Below are 20,728 nucleotides of genomic sequence, written 5' to 3'. Positions count from 1 at the left end.
AAGTTATAAGCTAAATCAAACACATCAAAATAGTTTAAATTAAACTGAAAACTGAAATAAGCTGTAAATAATTTCTGCCAAACAGACACTTTGTCCCGTGTAATACTTGCGTTATTTTTTAAAAAAAAATTGTGACCGTGAAATATGTGTTATAAAAATATAATTTTAATATCATATAATAATTTTATATGATATATATTAAATTATAAAATAATAAAATAAATATTTATTTTCATATTAAAAATAATAATTAAATTAGAAGAAAAATTAATAATATAAAACTAAAAATAATTCTAATTATTTAATTTTTTAAATTTCAAAATTCATCGAGAATATTATTATTGTGCAGATTTTTCCTCATATGAGTTGTGATTATATAAAATAATGTAGAAGAAAAACGTAATACCCTTGAAAGAATTAAAAAAAAAAACATGAAACGTAAAATTGGTATTAGATTTGTGAATTATCTCAAGTTACGATGAAAAGTATGTGGAAAAGAAATACTTATCAAATAGAGTCCATATAAAATAGGTAAAGTTAGTATAATTTAAATTAGATTTCAATTTGTGTAGAACTTTATATAATTAAAAAAAAAAATACATACTGACTGTGTGAGTGATTTTCCGATCACACTGCCAACTCAGTATTCAGCTGGAGAGCACCGGCAGAATAAATAGCACCTGTCTGACCTGCAACAGAAATAGAAGATTCCGGCGGTGGTTCGTCTACCGGGGGCACTCCGACGATCAACTCAGTAAATCTCTCAAAGATAATCAATAGTGTTAAACTCACTGTTCAGAATACAAATTGCGTACCTTAGACCCATCGGGGGTGCCTCTCTTTTATAGTTACCTCAATCCTTGTCCTCATAGAAGCCTAGCTTCAATAGACTCTTGCTCAGTGCTTATCTTGGACTCTCCAAGAGATAAAGATAAAACTTCCTAAGAACTTTATCCTTATCCATGCTATAGTCCTTCCTTATTCTAGGACTCTCATCCCTTATCTGCATATCTTGGATTCCGATATCTTCGGAGATAACCTCGGCCTTGCCGAAATAACCTCGGCGTCATAACCTGGACACATGACACCTCGACTGACACGTCGGTGTCACCTTGGCCACGTGTTGGGACTCAGAAAATATATTCCCACAACTGCCCCCTAAGTTCTATTACCTCGGCATTCTGAGGTGATGGAACCTATATCGGTACTTCCTGTCAGTACATCGGCTTAAGCCGAGTTCATCACTATAGGCCGACATGTCTTCTTAAAGATCAAGAATTCCAAAAACTTCTTCACGCGTGTGAGCTGTCATGCATCACAATTTCAACTGTTTCAACCACGTGTCCTTCTCTTACTGGATCGTACTTGGTACGTGCTTCTAAATCGTCTCGCGCATGCGTGCGCCGTCTGACGCTCACGTTGTTTTAGGCGCATTAATTCTGTTTTGCTGCCGTTTCAAGTTTTAACAAAACTTTTTGCCCCTTTCCTTATTTTCTCACTTTTCTCCATTGTCTCTAAAGCTTTCTCTCTCTAGTTTTTTCTTCCAAACCCTCCACTGTTCAAGCTTCTAAAACTCTACAACTCGCTCTGTCCACCTCCTCCGGCGAGGTTCTTGCTAATCATTTCTGTAGCTGCCGTTCGTCGGACTTCGGCGAACTCAACACCGGCTTCCTCTCTTCGGTGAGTTTATTGTTTTCCCTATTTTCAGTTTTTGATGTCCTTCATTACTCGTTGCCATTACTGTTTTGTTCAAACATTCAATTTGCGAATCATATATTTGAATGTGATTATTCCACGACTTTGCTCTTGCTCACGTCTTGATTGTACGTATTGCTTGCCAATTTTTTCTTGTACTTTTGCTACTGTTCCTGGCCTGTTACCCTTCGTATTTACAATGTTCTTGATAGTCCATCTTTGTTCTTGATTCTGAAGCGCGTTCTTGCTTTTCTGTTTTCCAGATTCGTGCCTTCAATCTTTGTTTCCATAGATCTAGGCTTGGGATTTGTTTGTAGAACTCAAAACAATTGTTAGAGAAAATTGAAACGATTCCCCACTGATTCTGTGTATCTTCTAGCTTTAGCCGAGGTCCATAAAACCCTTCAGGAACACACCCTTCTGAAATCTAACCCCTTCAGTTAAGCCGATATCATGGATATGTGGAAGCATAGGGTAAACACACCGACAAAATTAGAATACTTTAGGCGAGAGTTTTCCATCCCTACCGACGTCCATCTGAGGTTGGTTAGGGATGACGACTCCATCATGCCCACCATTGATTCTATGCCCTTCGCTGTAGTGGCCTTTATCGAGTGCGGACTTCAGTTCCCACTAAACACCCTTTTTCGTGGAATACTTCATTACTATAAGTTAAACCCTATGTAACTTGCCATCAATTCGTATCGAGTTATCAACGGTATAATTGCCTTAGCGAAACAAGAAAATGCTAGGATTACCTTAGCCGACATCCAATATTGCTACACTATGTGTGGCCTCAAAAAAGATACGGGCTATATTTACTACCTTAAGCCGAGGTCTACAGAATACAAAATCGTAGCCGATCTCCCAGACTCCAACAAAGGAGCTGGAGACAATTACTTCATTACCTCGGGTAACTGGGAATTCGCTCCAGACGAGGACCTCCATCTCTACCCTCTTCCTCGATCAGTTTTTGTAGAGAGCAATGGTAAGAGCCCTGTATCCATATTACTTGTTTGTTTCAAAGTCTTCGATACTCTATTTGTTTTTAATGTCTGTTTTTCTTGCAGCTCTCCCTCAGCCACCAAAGGGCTTCTGTCAGTCTTTCTTTCCCAGCAAAGACTTGAAGAAACTACTGAATTTGCCAGTCCACAAGCGGAAGGCCCCTCTACTTCTCAACTTCATCCCTACTTATAAGTCGGCTCTTCCCGACGTCCCAAAAAATAAGAAGAAAAGCCTTTCTCCACCTTCTGCCACAACTCCATAAGTCGCGTCCACATCTCGGACAGACCAAGGATCAACCTCTGATCCAGCTGAGCAGCTGTCAACCTCGGCTCCATACCTGATCCCACCATCTTAGCGACAACGTCAGCGACGAACTGTGTTTTCTTCCGAGATGGGCCACCAGAAAGCTGTTGCAAATGACCTCTTAGCCAGCATCCCTTCTGACGTTGACGCTCAGCCAACGCAAACCCAGCCTCCACCAAAGCAAAAAAGAATAAAAAAAGCTCAGAGGCCACCCTGCCGATCTCTAAACTGGCTGAGAGTGATAAATCCCAATCTGCCGTGGAGAAGAGGCCTGCCGAGGCCCAACCATCTGAGTCCACCCGATCAAAGAGGCCGAGGTCATCTGCTATAACCATCTCAGGGTCTTCAAAGCGCGATGCCCCATGGGCCCTCCAAATTACTTTGGAAGATAAGCCAGTTATGGCTAACGACATTGCCGACGACATTAATGTCGCCGTCGCCCTTAGTACCGCTCTGCTCCTTCCCGGCGATCTCGACCGAAACGCCGAGGTGAGCTAATATAAGAACTATACTCTAATGCTCCAGCACTCTGTTCAGGTAAGTCTCTTTATTAGGAAATTTTTCTTTCTTTCTTTTCATTACATACTTACAATATTTTCTAATAACTTTTGTTTTCTTTCAGGCCATCCAGCATGCTCATTCTTTCTCAGTACAATCTTTCCAGAACCGGGAGAAGCTGGCCGAGAAGAAGAGGGAGGTCTCCAGTCTGCAAAAGACTAACAAAAATCTGCAGTCAACGATGAAGACTTTGGAGGATCAAGCCGAGGCTGCCATCAAAGCTCAAAACGACGCCGAAGAAAATGCGGACTCTGCTGAGGCCATCAAGAAGGTGCTTAAGGCCGAAAAGAATGATGCCGAGGAGAAAGCGGCCCAGGCTAAAAAAGAATTACAAGACACTCTGGCCACAAAAGAGGCCGAAGTAAAAGCAGCCGATGAGAAGGGCTACAACGAAGGGGTGGCTGATGTCACGGCAGACTATGAAAAGCAAGTGAAGCAGGCATGCAACAAGGGTTTCACCCTTGGTTGGATGTCTTTTCTAAAAAAGCTTGAAGTCCCTGTGGACTCGCCCCTCAGGAACGCCACCATTCCGCTTCTATTCCCTCCAACTCCAACTCAATCCGTTGATGACTCTGAATCTGAGGAGGAGGTTTTGGTGAGAAAGTCAACAGACGTTGCTGGAGCCAAGTCTCTTCCTCAAAATGAGCAAGTCGTAGACTTGACTCAAGATGAGGAGGTTGAGGAGGTCCCCAAGGAAGCTACCCCTGAGCAGGCATCATTGGACGTGCCTCTTTGATGTCGAGGAATCGTAGTTTTGATGTTCTTTTCCTTTGTTTTTTATACTTTGTACTTCTTTGTTTTTGAGACAATATAAGCTTTTCATATGGCCGATGTGCCTTTTCATGAATACAACTTCCTTATTTCTTGAATGTTTGCATGTTTGTCTTCCCTTTATTACTTCTTGTATGTCTTTCATACTTAGAATAATTTTGTGTCTTCAAGATGTACCGTAGTCTTGTGCAACCTTCTCGTCGTAAAACACCTTAGTTTACATCGGCAAGTATATGAGTACTTAGCTTAATACTCCATTGGTTTTAACTTGTAAATTTTTCTCAAATTTCAACAAGTGTTTAGCATCATCTCGGTTTTAACTTTAACTTGTAAACTTTTCTCAAGTTTCAACAAGTGTAAAACATCATCTCGGTTTAACTTCAACTTGTAAACTTTTCTCAAGTTTCAACAAGTGTTAAACATCATTTCTTCTCTCTGCCCCCTAATGTGAACCTAAGTTCCACTTGGGGTCTCATTATGCATGTATTCCAGAAACAACGTTATGTATCTTTATCAGTCAGAAATATAGAAAAATTCTGCTAAAATTTTATTCATTACGTTGGCAAACAACAAGGAACATCTAATGATAGAAAAACTTCAGATTACAAGTATTCCAGGGTCTTGGCAACTCTTTGCCCTCATTATCTTCAAGCCGATATGCCCCATTACCCAATACCGAAGTGATTCTGTAGGGTCCTTTCCAGTTTGGGCCAAGCTTGCCCTCCCAGGGATCTTTCTTGTTGTCGATGACTTTTCTCAAGGCTAGGTCATCGATTTGGAACTCCTTTGGGTTGACTCTTTTATTATAAGCTCTGGCAAGCTGCTGCTGGTAAGTTGTGAGCTGAATTGCAGCTCTCTTCTTTCTTTTTTCTAGTAGGTCCAGATCTCGGGTTAAGAGTACATTATTAGTCCCGTTCTCTACTCCCTGGGTTCTGATCCCAGGGATGCTGACTTCAAGCGGAATGACAGCTTTTGTGCCATAGGTCATGGCAAAGGGGGATTCTCCCGTTGACCTTCTCGGCGTAGTCCGATATGCCCAGAACACACTTGGTAGTTCATCCACCCACTTTCCTTTTGCTGTCTATAGCCTCTTCTTTATCCCATCTAGGATAACTTTGTTGGATGCTTCTGCTTGTCTATTGCTTTGAGGAAAACTTGGGATTGAAAAGTAGTTATTGATCTTGAACTTTGCACAGAAGTTCTTCATTAGCTTGCTGTCAAATTGTGTTCCATTGTCAGCAACTATTGCTCTCGGAATCCCAAATCTGGTGATGATGTTCCTCCATAAGAAGTTCTTCACGTCTACATCTCGGATCTTGGCTAGGGGCTCAGCTTCTATCCACTTTGTGAAGTAATCTGTTGCTACCAGCAGGTACTTCCTTTACCCAGTTGCTTGGGGCAGTTGCCCAACGAGATCCATGCCCCATTGGGCAAACGGCCAAGGGCTGGATACTGGGTTCAGGTCTGCTATTGGTTGGTGTATTAGAGGTGCAAACCTTTGACATTTTTTGCACTTCTTGACATAGGCCTCTGCATCTTTTTGCATGTAGGGCCACTAATACCCCTGGGTAATGGCCCTATGGGCAAGTGAACTGCCCCTAGTGTGGCTTCCACAAATTCCTTCATGAATTTCATATAAAAAATCTTCAACTTGTAAAGGATGTACGCACCTCAAAAAGGGTCCAGTGAAGGATCTTCTGTAGAGATGTCCTTCCGCTGTCAGACTGAATCTTGCCGACTTCAGTCTGATCTTGTGTGCTTCTTTGTGGTCATCTGGCAGCTTCCCTTCTTTTAAGAATGCTACAATTACATCCATCCAGCTTGGTCCCATATCCACACACATTGCTTTGTGCTCTGCGATCGGTGGTTCAATGCTCGGGCCCGACAGGTATTCGACCATTATCGTCATTGCTTTTCCAAGTTGTATAGCACTAGCCAAATTGGCCAGCGCATCGGCGTGACTGTTATCATCTCGTCTAACCTGATGTAGTCGACAATTTTGAAACAAGGTCACTAACCTGTTGACTTCCTTTGCGTAGGCTGACATCCTTTCATCTCGGGCTGCAAACTCACCCGTTGTCTGGTTGACTATGAGCTGGGAGTCACAGAAGACTATCGCTTCATCTGCTTCAGCTGCTACTGCCAGCTTTAGTCCTGCAATCAATGCTTCATACTCTGTTTCATTATTTGAGGCCTTGAACCCCAATCGAATGAACTATTCCAATATCTCTCCATCTAGAGATACCAGTACTACTCCTGCCCCTGCTCCTTGCTGGTTTGAGCTCCCATCAACAAACAGTCGAAAGGAGTCACCGATGTAAATGCTGCAGGGTCAGAGTTTCTCCTCTTTACTTTGTTCTTTTGCCTTTGGCTTGGCTCCTCCTTGCTTGTTCAGACATCGTTCACCTTGGCTTAACGAAGCCCGATGTTCGATGGATTCTAGCGTGAACTCCGCCACGAAGTCGGCCAAAACTTGGCCTTTAATTGCTGTTCTGGGTCTGTACTCCAGGTCATACTGGCCCAAGGCGACTGCCCATCTGGCTATTCTTCTTGTCAGGTCTCCTTATTGCAGCAAGGACTTCAAAGGGTGTTCAGTTAGCATCACAATTTTATGGGCCTGGAAGTAATGATTCAGCTTCTTTGAAGCCATTACTAAAGCCAGTGCCAATTTCTCTGAGGGTAGATACCTTGTTTCTGTATCGGCCAGGGTTTTGCTTACATAATAAACAGCCCTTTGCTCCCATTTTTCTTCTCGGATTACTACTGCGCTTACTGCGTGTTCTGAAACTGCTAAGTATAGGAACAACTCCTTCCCAGGTTTTGGATTTGAAAGAATGGGAGCTGTGGTCAAATACTTCTTCAGGTCGGCCAAAGCGGCTTCGCACTCCTCGGTCCATAGGAAGTCTGTGGCTTTTTTCACTAAGTTAAAGAAAGGTTTGCACTTATCTGAGCTTCTGCTGATGAACCTATTCAGGGCTACGGCCCTTCCAGTCAACATTTGTACCTGCTCTGCTGACGTCACGCTCTTCAATTCTAGGATGGCCTTAATCTGATCTAGGCTGGCCTCAATGCCCTTTCTAGTCACCAGGTATCCCAAAAACTTTCCAGATCCCACTCCAAATGCACACTTTGCTGCATTGAGTCGGAGCCGATATGTTTTAAGGATGTCAAAGACTACTTTTAGGTCGGCCAGATAACCTTCAGGTTCCTTGGTCTTCACGACCATTTCATCAATATAAACTTCCACCGTTCCATCAATTAGGTGTTTGAACATCTTGGTTACCAATCTTTGGTAAGTTGCTCCTGCTTTTTTAACCCGAAAGGCATCACTCTGTAGTAATACAGCCCTTTGGAAGTGATAAATGCAGTCTTCTCTTCATCTGGGGGTACATTGCTATCTGATGGTACCCCCTGTATGCATCCAGGAAGCTCATCTTCCATGCCCCGAAGTGGCGTCTACCAGTTGGTCGATCTTGGGTAGAGGAAAGTTGTCTTTGGGACAGGCTCTATTCAGGCTGGTAAAGTCTACGCAAACCTTCCATTTACCATTCTTTTTCTTCACTACTACTGTGTTTGATAGCCATATCGGGTAATTTACCTCTCGAATGGCCCTAGCCTTCGAGAAATCTATCTACTTCCTCCTCCACTGCTTCGACGTGTATCAACGTCGGTCTTCTTGCTCGTTGGATTACAGGTTTGGCCGACCTGTCAACGTTCAGCTTATGGCAAGTGACCTCAGGGTCAATTCCAAGCATTTCGTAGGGCGTCCACGTGAACACCTCAATATTTGCTCTCAAAAAAGCTTTCAACTCTTTTTCTTCTTCTTTGGCTAAGCCTAAGTCGAGAAGAAAGAAGCGTTCTTCATCCCCTTCCTGGACGAGGATTTTCTTCAGTGCCTCTTCACTCTTTTCGGCTGGCTCCTTGCCGACATCCTCTAGGACCTCCACGTCATTGTCTTCGATTTCTGCCTTCTCTGGTTCTCGAATGCTGCAGGTGGATTTCATTGCTGCCATAGAGCAATTCTTTGCTTGCAACTGAACTCCTCTGACCTCCTCAATCCCATGCTCTGTTGGAAACCGCAATAGTTGATGCAATGTTGAAGGAACAGCCCTCATTGCATGCAACCATGGCCTTCCCAAAATGATGTTGTAAGGGGAGGGCGTGTCGATTATGGTGAACTCTATTGTTATCTTTCTGGTGCCTGCCTGCACCTCCAAGCTGGTTATTCCCCGTGGCCACGTCGGCGTTCCATTGAACCCGACCATTGGCCTATTGGATTGCTCCATGTCGTCTGGGTGAAGGCCGAGCTCCTTGTAACATCGGACGTACATGATGTCACAAGAGCTGCCTTGGTCAATCAGGATGCGCTTTACTTGGTATTCCCCAACTTGGAGGGATACTACCAAGGCATCATTATGCGGATGTTGCACCATCTCAAGGTCGGCTTCAGAAAAGGACACTAGTGGTCCTTGGCACTCTTCTGTCCGATGTCTCTTCTCCCCGACTTGGTAGACATGCTGCAAGTGCTTCACCTTCTGGGTCTCCCCCCTAATTTCATTCTCATTAACCTTCGAGTGAATTACATTAATTACCCAAGGTCCTCCTGCCTGAGGTTGCTGTGCTGGAGGAGGCGGAGCTGCTAGTGCCTGAGGCAGTCTTGCCTGTTCTTCCCTTGTTTTGGCCTCATCGACAAGGTCTCTCAAATGGCCTTGCCTCACCAGGTCTTCCAAGTGTGTTTTCAGGGCTCTGCAGCCCTGAGTCATATGCCCGTTTTCATTGTGGTAAGCACAATGCTTGCCAAGGTTTCTTCCTATGAATTCTCCTGGTGCCTTTGCTGGTGTTCTGAAATAGGGTTGATTCCGAATTTGATCCAGGACTTTGTGAATTGGGATTCGGAACATAGTTGTCACTGCCTGTGCAGCCCTCAGTTCTGTCTCTTACTTGCTCAATCCATTGTTACCTCGACTTCGTTTTGGCGAGCCGTTTCCTTTCTCTTGCTTTGACTCCTTAGTCCCCGATGTATCTTCCTCGGCTCTGGCATACTTTTCGATTCTCGCCATGAGCTCTTCCATACTTTTTGCCAATGTCTTTGCCAAAGATTTTCGTAGTGGACAGTCATTTTTTAGGCCGTTTTTGAAAGATACGACCGCCACCTCTTGATTACACTCTGATATTCGGTTGAACACCTCATAGTACCTTTCTGCATAGGCCATAAGGCTTTCATCCTTACTGATTTTCAAAGCCATCAATGCATCCACCCTTAAGGGCTGCAACTTGTTTGTCACGAACCTGGCCACGAACATCTCGGCCAGGCCTTCCCAGGTCTTCACGCTTCCCTTCGGTAGTTTGTGAAACCAATCTGATGCAATCTCCCCGAACGATGAGGGGAACACTTTGCAGAGCAACGGCTCGTTCCCACTATACAATGCCATTGAGTTCAAATATAATCCAACGTGGAAGTTGGGGTCTGACTTACCATTGTATGTTTGGAACCTCGGCGTGCTGAATCTCTTCGATGCCTCAAATTTGTCCAACTCCACTGAGAACGGTGTTATCGATTTATCAAGGGAGTTTACCTCGGCATCGGGCTTTTGTTGCTTCCTCTGTTCACCTAGGAGTTCGGCTATCTCCTGATCTCAATCTTTTTGGTGCACTACTTTCGACTTCGTGGTGAGTCCTCTTCGACCTTTCTCCATTAGTTGTGTCGAAGCACAACGCCTGCCTCTGAACATGCCGATGTTCTTTAGGGTCTGCCTCCTTTGCGTGATGCGTCCTCCGTGATTCTTCTTTCCTTGACTCTCCTTGCCCGACCTCCCTAGAAGACTGGTGAGAGTGTTTTTTGCTTCTGGTGTGCTGAGGAGCTATTGAGATTGGCTTTTGCCCTCACTTTTGGGCATTGGCCGCTGGAATCGGCGTGTTCTGTAGCGGGTATGGTGGCTGCATGACATTGTTTTGCATCATAAAATTGACGTTTGATTGCAGGTCTGCCAATTTGTTTGCCATCTCTTTTACCTCTTCGTCCCTCTGCAGGCATCTATCATTCCATACCTGGAGGTTATCCTCATTGTAATACCTACTTCGATCTGGCTTCTTTGGTACGTCGCCATCCTGGCCGACGTCTTTCTTGCTGTGATTCTGGTCACGAGTTTCTGTGTTGCGGTTGTCTCCTTTGACGTCAAGGTCGATAGGTCTACCACTCCCAACAGAAGTGTCGTCCCCAATCTTTTCCTTCTGTCCGTCACTGGCCATCTATTCTCCCTTCTTTCCCACAGACGGCACCAAATTGTGTGAGCGATTTTCCGATCACACTGCCAACTCAGTATTCAGCTGGAGAGCACCGGCAGAATAGATAGCACCTGTCTGACCTGCAACAGAAATAGAAGATTCTGGCGGTGGTTCGTCCACCCGGGGGCACTCCGACGATCAAGTCAGTAAATCTCTCAAAGATAATCTATAGTGCTAAACTCACTGTTCAGAATACAAATTGCGTACCTTAGACCCATCGGGGGTGCCTATCTTTTATAGTTACCTCAATCCTTGTCCTCATAGAAGCCTAGCTTCAATGGACTCTTACTCAGTACTTATCCTGGACTCTCCAAGAGATAAAAATAAACTCCTATGTTATAGTCCTTTCTTATTCTAGGACTCTCGTCCCTTATCCGCTTATCTTGGATTCCGATATCTTCGGAGATAACCTCAGTCTTGCCGAGATAATCTCGACGTCATAACCTGGACACATGGCACCTCGACTGACACGTTGGCGTCACCTTGGCCAAGTGTTGGGACTCAAAAAATATATCCCCACACTAACATAATTTTCTTTGAAAAAAGTAAGCCCTTTAGAAGAAAAAAAAAAGAAAAAAGAAAGAAAAAGTAAGCTCTATAATGTGTCACCTAAGCATGAAAAAAATACTAATTTTAATTATGTATATAATTCTACTATATACACCATTTAAAATCATTATATTATATACACCCTTAATTATATTATTTTCCTTTTTAATTATGACTTGAGATTTTTAATTATGACTCGAATAGTTATTGTTTATAACTTTTTATTTTTTTTCAGTTGTGATACAAATAGCATAAAATTATATCATTTTGTTCTTTAATTATAAATTACATATATATACTGAGGGATATGTATCATAGTTTTTCTCATAATTTTAATGATTATTAAATAAATGAGTGGTGCTGCCCAATACATCATCTCCATTTGACATCGGTGAAAAAGAAAACGAATAAAGAGATAGAGAGAGAAAGGATGTAGAGCATGAACTCGTCCTTTCACATGGTCATTGGAAGTGAATTAATAATACTCAATTAGAACTGATAAGTAATTTTCTAAATAAATAAACAAAGTGGTTGTGGTTTGCCATTTTCTTGTCAATTAGGTCTTGTTTGGGGTAAATTTTTTTATTAACTTTTTAATTTTTTAGTTAAATGATGGTGTAAAAACAATTAGTATGTTTGGGATGACTTTTTGACTTTTTACGAAAAATGTGTAAAAAGTAAAGAGAAAAGAGAATTTTTGACTTTTTAATATAATTTATTAGTTTTTTAATTTTTTTAGTAACTTTTTGACTTTTTAATTTTTTAACTAAAAAGGACACTTGCCAAACGAAGCCTTAGTATTCTTTTTTGAACAATATTCTTTATTCATATCCTTCTATTATTCTTTTGTTTTAATATATTTACAATTTTTTTTAATTATGTCTCAAAAAAATTCATATAATCTAATCTAATGGTTGGAAATAGGGGTGCTCGTAATTCAGTTGCGGCCGGGAACCTCCAATCCGCCATCCATCTATCGAATTAGCAGATTGAAAAAAACCAATCGACATCCGTCTACCGAATTGGTGGATACGAATTAAGTAGATTGGTAGATGGATACAAATCGGTTTAGGAGTTTAAACTTTTACAAATTTTGAACATAATACAACGTGTCAACATTTGTTTTTTGGATAACAATCCAACTCAACATAATTAAAAGATTATCAAGTAAATTTTCAATTACCAATAATAAATACATATAAGAAAACCATGCATTATCAAAACTATTTCATTACTTTTTTTTTATTTAAAAACTATTTAATTTGATTTTTTTTTAAATGACAAAATTAAACCTTATATTTTCTTCACAAAAATATCAAATATCAATACTTGCCATTTGATAAAAAGATTTCCAAATTGAAAACAAATTGAAAATAAAACAGAATATCTAAATTCTTTTTCATTGAAAACACAAACAGAATATTTAAACAAATTAAAAACATAAAGTCTTAAATATTACTAGAAATGCTTGCGGTTTGGCGATTCAATTGGGCCAAAAGAACCTGAAATCCGCCATTTGTCAAAAATTAGACGGATTAAAAAAAATCAATCCACAACTATTCGTTCATCGTCACGCATCTATCTAAAATGTGATGAATCGATTCGATTCAATTATTTTAAACAAATTGAAATATCCGGTGAGCACTCCTAGTTGGAAGTGTTGCAAGTTTAGAACATGAACAAAATCAAAAACAAAAACAAAAACAAAAAAACGATGATAATGTTTGACCATTCATTTTCTGGTTCCAATGCTTTTTGTGACATGTTTTTAGGGTCTACTCCAAGCAAATATTTGGTGTTCAAGTCAACACAAGGGCAAAATACCAACAGGAGTTTTGCACGTGTCTGACACCTGATAACTCTATTTTTCATTTATATCAGGCATAATATCCTCTTCTTTTCTTAGATTTTTTTATTTTTTATTTTTAACGTAGGTGAACAAAACAGAACATACAGAGATATGTACCTTCTTTACGTGAGGGTGAATATTTTTGTGCGGGGAGAGCAAAACTATACAAACCCTTCTCACCCCAATACTATACAAAACTACCTACCATGTAATGATTGATGCCCTCATTGTACCAATAAGCTGGACATGCATTGAAAAGATTATAATAACTCCTTTGATTGCCTAAAAATTCTCTCTAACCTGCTCCCCTCATGTTCCAGATTGGATTGGGAGTGACAATGGTGTGCTTTTAACCCTTTAGTCTGCCTATCACTTGTTAACTAACTCATCACTATACTAATAATATCGGGATATATCACAAGAAAAGGGGGGATGCAATGTTGCTTTGATCGCGAGTCTTCTCTTTCAAGTGTGCTGTTCCTGTTGGAGATGTCAAGTCTTATCTAACCTTCACGCGTAAATGGCAAGGAATCTGGTCAACTAATCAACCAGCTGCCATTTCCATTTGAAACTACACATCTGCTAATTGAAACTTCAGGTTTGGTAGACACTAAAATCACATCTTTCACTCGCCTGTAACATGAGATTTAGATCAATTTGCTTCCATACCAGTTGACGCTCTACCATGATTCACGAGTACACACTACAAAAATTTCTAGATCTATACTTACAATACAAGCACACAGCTACGGTAACCAAGGGAAGATTCTGAGATCATCAGCATATTAAACATCTAAGAGCATTGTCAACAAACGCTCCATGACAATCTCTTTTCACATGCCTGTCCTGTATTTCACGGCCTATGCATAAACAAGTCATCTCAAATCAGCAAGGCCAACCATGCGAAAGAGATCCAGAAAATGGCTTGCATATGGGAACTGAACTATAAAAACAACGCCCAATTAGTACACATTAATGTGTCATATGGGAACTGAACTATTTGGAACCTAGTTTGGGACTCCAAAATTTAAATTATTGAGAGCTTCTAGTAGGACGAGTGAATCTCAAATTCACAATCCCAGATGGCATTAGAACGATGAACAAGAAGTAAAGCAAGTATCCAAGGATTTTTATCCATGTCAGTCTGATAGCATATATTATCGCCTCACCAGCAGTCACATAATCACACTACTGCAGTCTGCTATAAATCCTGAATCATTTTTATTTGATGCTATAAATAAATCACATTTTTCTCAAAGCCTAAAACCTACTATTCAGCTGACCCCCAGCTACAATATTGATATGATTTTTCTTTATAAGTTGTAGCGTAGGGATACAATATTAATATGATTATGTCATATATAAACAGGGAACAACATGATTATATAATTTACAGATACATATGGAGAGACAAAATGCCTATTGGCACCTGAGAATAAGTCACTCGTTCAACTATTTTGAGCGACTCCATAGGTGGTGGTTCAAATATATAGAACACCCACCCCTTCCTCTAAATTTACATACCTGAAGTCACTCCCATAAACTTCTGCAGAACCTTCCGATATCTCAAACAAGAAGGGTTCAAATGTATTGCCCGAAGAATCCAGCTCTGAGGGCTTTGACAGAACTCCACACTGGATGAAGAGTCAGAACTAACACTTCCCTGTACTGAAAGCAAATGCATTTGCATAAAGAGTTCTGCAGGCCTCATCTCTGTAAGAAACATAATGGAAGTCAGAAAATGAAGTAACCAACCACAAAATAGGAAGTCAGATCAGTATCCATCAAGCATTCACATAGCATTCCATATAGTTGCATAAATAGCAGAGGGTATGGCTCCATGCCGCCAGCAACCCCTTTCCACCCTAGCTACACTTGATGCATTTTAGGCAGCATGTGTGCCTACAAAGCATAGCTCAATATCTAGCATTTGATTAAACATGGAAAAGAGATGCAAGAAACATTCACAACCCTTACTAACACTGATACATTGGAACCCCAGGCCATAATCAATGATGAGTGTCCGTTGAAACACTTTACATACAGACCTGCTGACGCCAACGAAGGGGGGAAAAAGGAAAAAAGAAAAAGAAAAGAAAAAAAAAAAAAACCTAAACTGTTGACAGAAGTAGTTGCCAAAGCATATAAGCAAGGGGCTGTTTAACCATCCAGTCCACTTTGGGTAACACAATGGACGACAAATTACAAATGAAAATGGTGAGAGGAATGGAACCAACCACTCTTACAAATAATACATTTCTCAGATAGTAAAATAGAGGTCATTATTTGTTGATGGCTAAGAAAGTAATTCTATCAACTAGAAAGTTGATTGGTCATGAGGTTCACTCTGACTATATTGTTCATGGTGGTTTAATCTATCAGCTAGATATTCATGGGTCATGATCTTTTCCACTCAGAAGGATACAACAACCCTATGATAACATTTTACAACACATTCTCTGTTAAAAATTTACCATCACCTACCACACACTTACCATCACCTACCACACACTCACCTACTACACTCACCTACCACCACCATCCACTACACCTACATCTATATAAGGAACCATTTGTAATAGCATCAATAACATCAATATATACATTATTCTATTTCTTTATATATTAAATTTCTACATGGTATCAGAGCAAGGTTAAGAATCTAAGTAATTTCGCTTCACCGGCGGGCGGCAACCTCGCCTTGGCCGCCCGCCGGACCTCAGCCTATTCCGCTGATAAAATCAACAAAGATCTGTGCCACTGTAGCCCTCTGTTATGGTCAGGAGCACTTCCTCATTTTCTCACGCTTCCTTTCACTGTTACAGCTGCCAGCGGACTTCTGTAAAGAAGGCAACCTGCTCTTTTTGGGTTTTGAACCGTAACTAGAGCAAGAATCCGAGGAATCGCTTTCATAATTTCCACAACCTGATCTCTCTCTCTCTCTCTCTCTCATCCAACGCCATGACTGAATTGTTGATCGGAAACAAGAATATGAATCTCTCTCTTAAACTCAAGCTCTTCACTGCTATTCTAATAGGGCTGTGTTTCAGTGTCTCCATAGCTGAGCTTGAGAGGTTCAAACACCCTGCAAAAGCTGATGGGTCTCTTAGCGTTTTGGTGGTTGGTGACTGGGAAAGAAAAGGAAATTACAACCAATCTCATGTTGCTCTTCAGATGGGCAAAACAGGAGAAAAGTCGGACATAGATTTCATCATTTCCACCGGTGATAACTTTTACGAAGATGGATTGACTGGTAGATGATCCAGCAAACAGCTTTTCTCTCTCTCACTTTACTTTTTCCCACCCACCAAAACCTAATCATCCTACTGGCCATGTATCTTCTTCTTTCCACACACTCCTGTTCCCCACTCCACTTTCTTTTCCTTTTATTTTTTTTTTTATATATTTCTTTTAATCCATCTTTTGTAAAGAAACCGCACTCACCCCACGTGCCCCCAGCTACTTCCCTTCAAAAAAAAAAAAAACACCCAACCCAATTTCTAATTTGCACAACCAACCATATTTTATTCATCTCAGGTATCAATCCTGATCCCAATTTTACACGAAAAAAAAATAAAATAAAATAAAATAAAAAAAACCACAAACAAACAGAACCCACACAAACCAACCACACCCACAGTGGGATTTTTCTTCTCTACTCTGCTGCAGGTCTCTTCTTCTTGCCTCCGTCTTGGACAGTCCTTGCCGGTGTTGCCTCCGTGCTTCCTAGACCACCAAGCAAGTTTCCTACTCCCTGCTCCTCCACTGCAGCATATGGCGGCCCTCCAAATCGGAACATCACGGTGGCCTTCCGCTTCAGCTCCTTGTTTTCCGTCTTTAGCACACTTATCTCTGCTCGCGCATCCTTATACATGCGTTAGAGCAGAGCCAGTTGGGCGTTTAACTGCTGCACCTCATTTGTCCTACTCTGCAGCCGGTTCGACAAATTTGTAACCGCAGTCATGGTTTCCACACATGACTTCAAGGTATACTGATTGGCCTCCACATCCGACTGCACCGCCATTTTTTGCTCCACAGACCGCATCGGAAAGTTCAACGGAGCAAAATCAGAGGTGTTTGGTTGAGGTTCACGGGCCACCGCACCAGTTATCTCTCTTGTTGACTCGTTGAGGTCGGGAAAAAGAGTGAGCAGACCACGGGACGAAGAGGCCATATTCTGGGTAGCTGAACGGGAAGAAGAGGCCATGTTTTTTGGGTTGCTGAGTGTTTCAGCGAAATAGCAGTTTCAGACTGCAAAGGTTCCGAGGTTTCAGACTGGTTTGTTATGCTTCCCAGCCTCAGCCTCCGCTTCGATTTATATAGAACATGACGAAGAGGCCGACACGCGCACTGTCGATCACGTGCATCGCCGCGTGTCTGGCGCGCCTTTTGATGGCTCGTCTTTTGATGAATTGGGCACGCCTTTTGATGGCACGCCTTTTGAAAGTTTGGGCACACCTTTTGAGGGTGCGACTTTTTAAGGGTCCGACAAGACTCTGTAAACTGTCCCGACATTGATTCCGGTTAGCTCCTTCATGGGTCCGACAAGACTCTGTAAACTGTCCCGACATTGATTCCGGTTAGTTTCTACAAGGGTCCAGCAAGACTCTGTAAACTGTCACAACAACTGTCACAACATTGTCTGCTACAACGGTCCGACATGACCCCATAAACTGTCTTCTACATCGGTCTGACACCACCATACAGTGTCCTCTACCACGTTATGACACCCCTATACAGTGTCCTCTACAACGTTATGACACCACCATACAGTGTCCTCTACCACGTTATGACACCCCCATACAGTGTCCTCTACAACGTTATGACACCACCATCCAGTGTCTTCACCAATGGTCTGACACGACTATACAGTGTCTCCTATCCTTTTTTATTTTTATGTATTTTCTTGTTTTGTTACTCTCTCCAAACTCAAGTTGGTTAGTTTCTATCCTCCTTGAGTTTGCGGGAGGCTGTTAAAATTTACCATCACCTACCACACACTTACCATCACCTACCACACACTCACCTACTACACTCACCTACCACCACCATCCACTACACCTACATCTATATAAGGAACCATTTGTAATAGCATCAATAACATCAATATATACATTATTCTATTTCTTTATATATTAAATTTCTACATTCTCAATCACAGCTCACCAAATAATAAATAAGTGCACCACATGTATATATAAGCATACATACACATTGGTCAAATGAAAACAGACCTCGTGGCCAAGAAAACCATTCAAGACGAAGGTTTTTCTCCCATTTCACTTTAGAGCCCAGGCTTGCTTCTGCTTGACCCAGCAATAATGAGACAATGGGTAAGGCGATGACAGATGTCTCTTTAGCCTTCTTCAGACTTCTAATGGCAAGGGATACAAACTGCGAATCACAAAGCTGTCTAGCGAGCTCCATACAAATGACACCTGAACCAGTTAAAGACAATTATCAAGTGGGCCAGGTCCACACACAGTATAAAACAAGAACCAAACTCTATCTGCAACTCTTTCGCTTTTTATCACAATAAAAATTAAAATAAATAAAATAAAATAAAGGTAAAAGTAGATGTAACCTGACCTACTTCTATATAAAATTTCTCAAAATCCAAACACATTGAGGGTTCCATCAGCAGTTATTTAGATGATAAACAAGTTGTTTTGGGTTCCAAAAAAAAATGTAACAGAGACAGCAGCACGAAGCCTTGCTCTAGCCCCTGGCTTCATGAAAATGCAGTTAAATACTCTCCATTAAACTTAATTTTTATCATTATTACATAACCATGTGCTAGTATTTGACGAGAATGCACTGGCTGCTGTTATCATAATAACATAACAGAGGCACTAAATTTGTTTGCTTTATTTTATTTTATTTTTCTGTTTAAAGAAAAAGAGTGAAAAGAAAACCTTGCTTCAAAAAAATAATAATAATAGGATTTTGTACTGCCCTCTCTTCTTCCTGACTCATTCTTTTAATAATCAAACAAATACTAACATAAAGAGAATCATTCGCACAAGTGCACAACATGCAACTGTAGAGAATACTAAAAATCCACAATTGTTTAATAAGAAGATATACTAGAAAGTACCATGACAGAAAAAGAGGCAGCTCTCAGCACCAGCTAATGAACATGCCCGTGCAAGCAACTCTTCTGCATGAAGGAAATCCTTGGTCCAAATAGCAATCAGACCCTGTGCCAAACTAAATACAGCCATCCACACATTCAATGAACTTTTTATCTCCTTTGAGCAATTCTCAAAGCACAACTCTAATAGATTTAACTCAGCCTGTAGTCCATATTGAGATTCAATAAATTTAAGGCAAATCCAACCGATAGGATAATCTGTTTTGAGCTCCAAGCATCTTATATACTCTTCATGTAAGCTTGAAAGTTTCCCTTCTGCAGCATAGGCACGACATAATTGCAAGTGTGAAAAAAAGAGATAATTATCGGAAAGCAAAAGCCCCGTAGCATTTTTTGCATAGTTGATACAGCCGATGTGGTCTCCACCTTGCAAACTTATCTCTGAGGCACAAAGTAGAAGCTGGGACATATGATATTGAGAAGACTTATCTTTCTTTGAGTACAATTGACAGGAAAGAGCCACATTAATTAACCTCCCAAGTAGATCACATTGATATTGAGGAAATCTCTCCTCACGAGCCTTCTGTAGATAATTAATTATAAGCAAGTAGCGGGCATTATGATTCCATGGTTCTTGATGTAACAGCCTGCAATCAATAATCTCATCTTTAGGAAACAGAGATAACTGAGATATCCAGAATTGTTCATAAAACTTTGAAGCAATGAAATCTCTTTAAGGAAATTAAAAATTCAAAGAAATTGGAAATAACCAACAAGCAACTTTCTTCAAGAGAAAAGGAGATATTCAAAGTTGCAAAACAAAGCAATTTAACTCATCATATTAAATGCACATAGTTTCAAAAACCACATAAAAAAAAATAAAGAATAAAAAACTCTACATGAACCACAAGGGTCAATGGCTCAAAGTAGCTATTTTTTTTTTTTAATAATGAGATACAATTATACTTTTCATTAAAAGAAAGAAATAGAAGGAAAAAAAGAATCTTAAAGTCACAAGGGAATAAAACAACAATACTTTCGTAGTTGTCGGATTGCTCTTGTTCCATGCAAGCACTGGCATTCACAGGTTGGGAAGGAAAATTTCGTCTTGTAGTTTTGTGTGGTATAACAAGCAACTGCACCAGCACCAAGGATCTCATATGCTGATTTCAAACCCTCTTCCTCCAGACACCCCAAAGGGCTTATGATAAAGCATCTACTTGCAATATGAGTATCTTTCCATTCTTTACTAGACAGTTGGAGATAACCAAGTAGATTCCTGTTAGCAACAAATTTATCTTAAAGAGACCCTTGAAATGAGGATGTAATGGTTAAGAATAATATCAACAAGCATCAACAATGCAGATGAATTATAAGAGAATACCATGAAGATAAATTATATATGTTAAAATGGTTGATTTAACAATAAGAGAAAATTTTGACCAAGAAAGTTTGTTCGTGTACCAAACTACCAGTTGAGAATGACTAGATTAGACAGTCCGAATGTCCAAAAGAGGAGGCAGTGAACAATATCTAAAAAAATTAAGGTAGTGACAAAAGACATGGTGCTGTATGGCTACACTAAAATATGGCCCTAGATAGAACGGCAAAGAGAAACA

The 20,728-nt window shown here is 40.7% G+C and overlaps 1 protein-coding gene and 1 long non-coding RNA gene across 3 annotated transcripts in view; both read right to left on the bottom strand.

The window, feature by feature from the left end:
* Positions 1-13,066: 13,066 nt before the first annotated feature.
* Positions 13,067-13,958, bottom strand: LOC145823149 (uncharacterized). Its single transcript, XR_014365353.1, has 2 exons — positions 13,747-13,958; positions 13,067-13,648 (listed from the first exon to the last, which is right to left on the bottom strand). It is a non-coding gene; the product is annotated as an uncharacterized LOC145823149 (long non-coding RNA).
* Positions 13,959-14,214: 256 nt separating this feature from the next.
* LOC114269309 (Tetratricopeptide repeat (TPR)-like superfamily protein) overlaps positions 14,215-20,728 on the bottom strand; it is a 42,634-nt gene continuing 36,120 nt past the window's right edge. For both annotated transcript variants that reach the window (XM_082922461.1, XM_028210606.2), the window contains 4 exons: positions 20,146-20,388; positions 19,113-19,756; positions 18,250-18,453; positions 14,215-14,728 (listed from right to left, as the gene is read on the bottom strand). In XM_082922461.1, coding sequence (XP_082778587.1) covers positions 14,532-14,728; positions 18,250-18,453; positions 19,113-19,756; positions 20,146-20,388 — 1,288 coding nt within the window. In that variant the 3' untranslated portion in view covers positions 14,215-14,531. The remainder of the gene's footprint in view (positions 14,729-18,249; positions 18,454-19,112; positions 19,757-20,145; positions 20,389-20,728) is intronic.

The sequence above is a fragment of the Camellia sinensis genome, chromosome 3 (genome assembly GCF_055761805.1).
Source record: "Camellia sinensis isolate YWXY chromosome 3, ASM5576180v1, whole genome shotgun sequence".
In the NCBI taxonomy this organism is placed as follows: Eukaryota; Viridiplantae; Streptophyta; class Magnoliopsida; order Ericales; family Theaceae; genus Camellia; species Camellia sinensis.
This window is presented reverse-complemented; position numbering and strand designations above follow the sequence as displayed.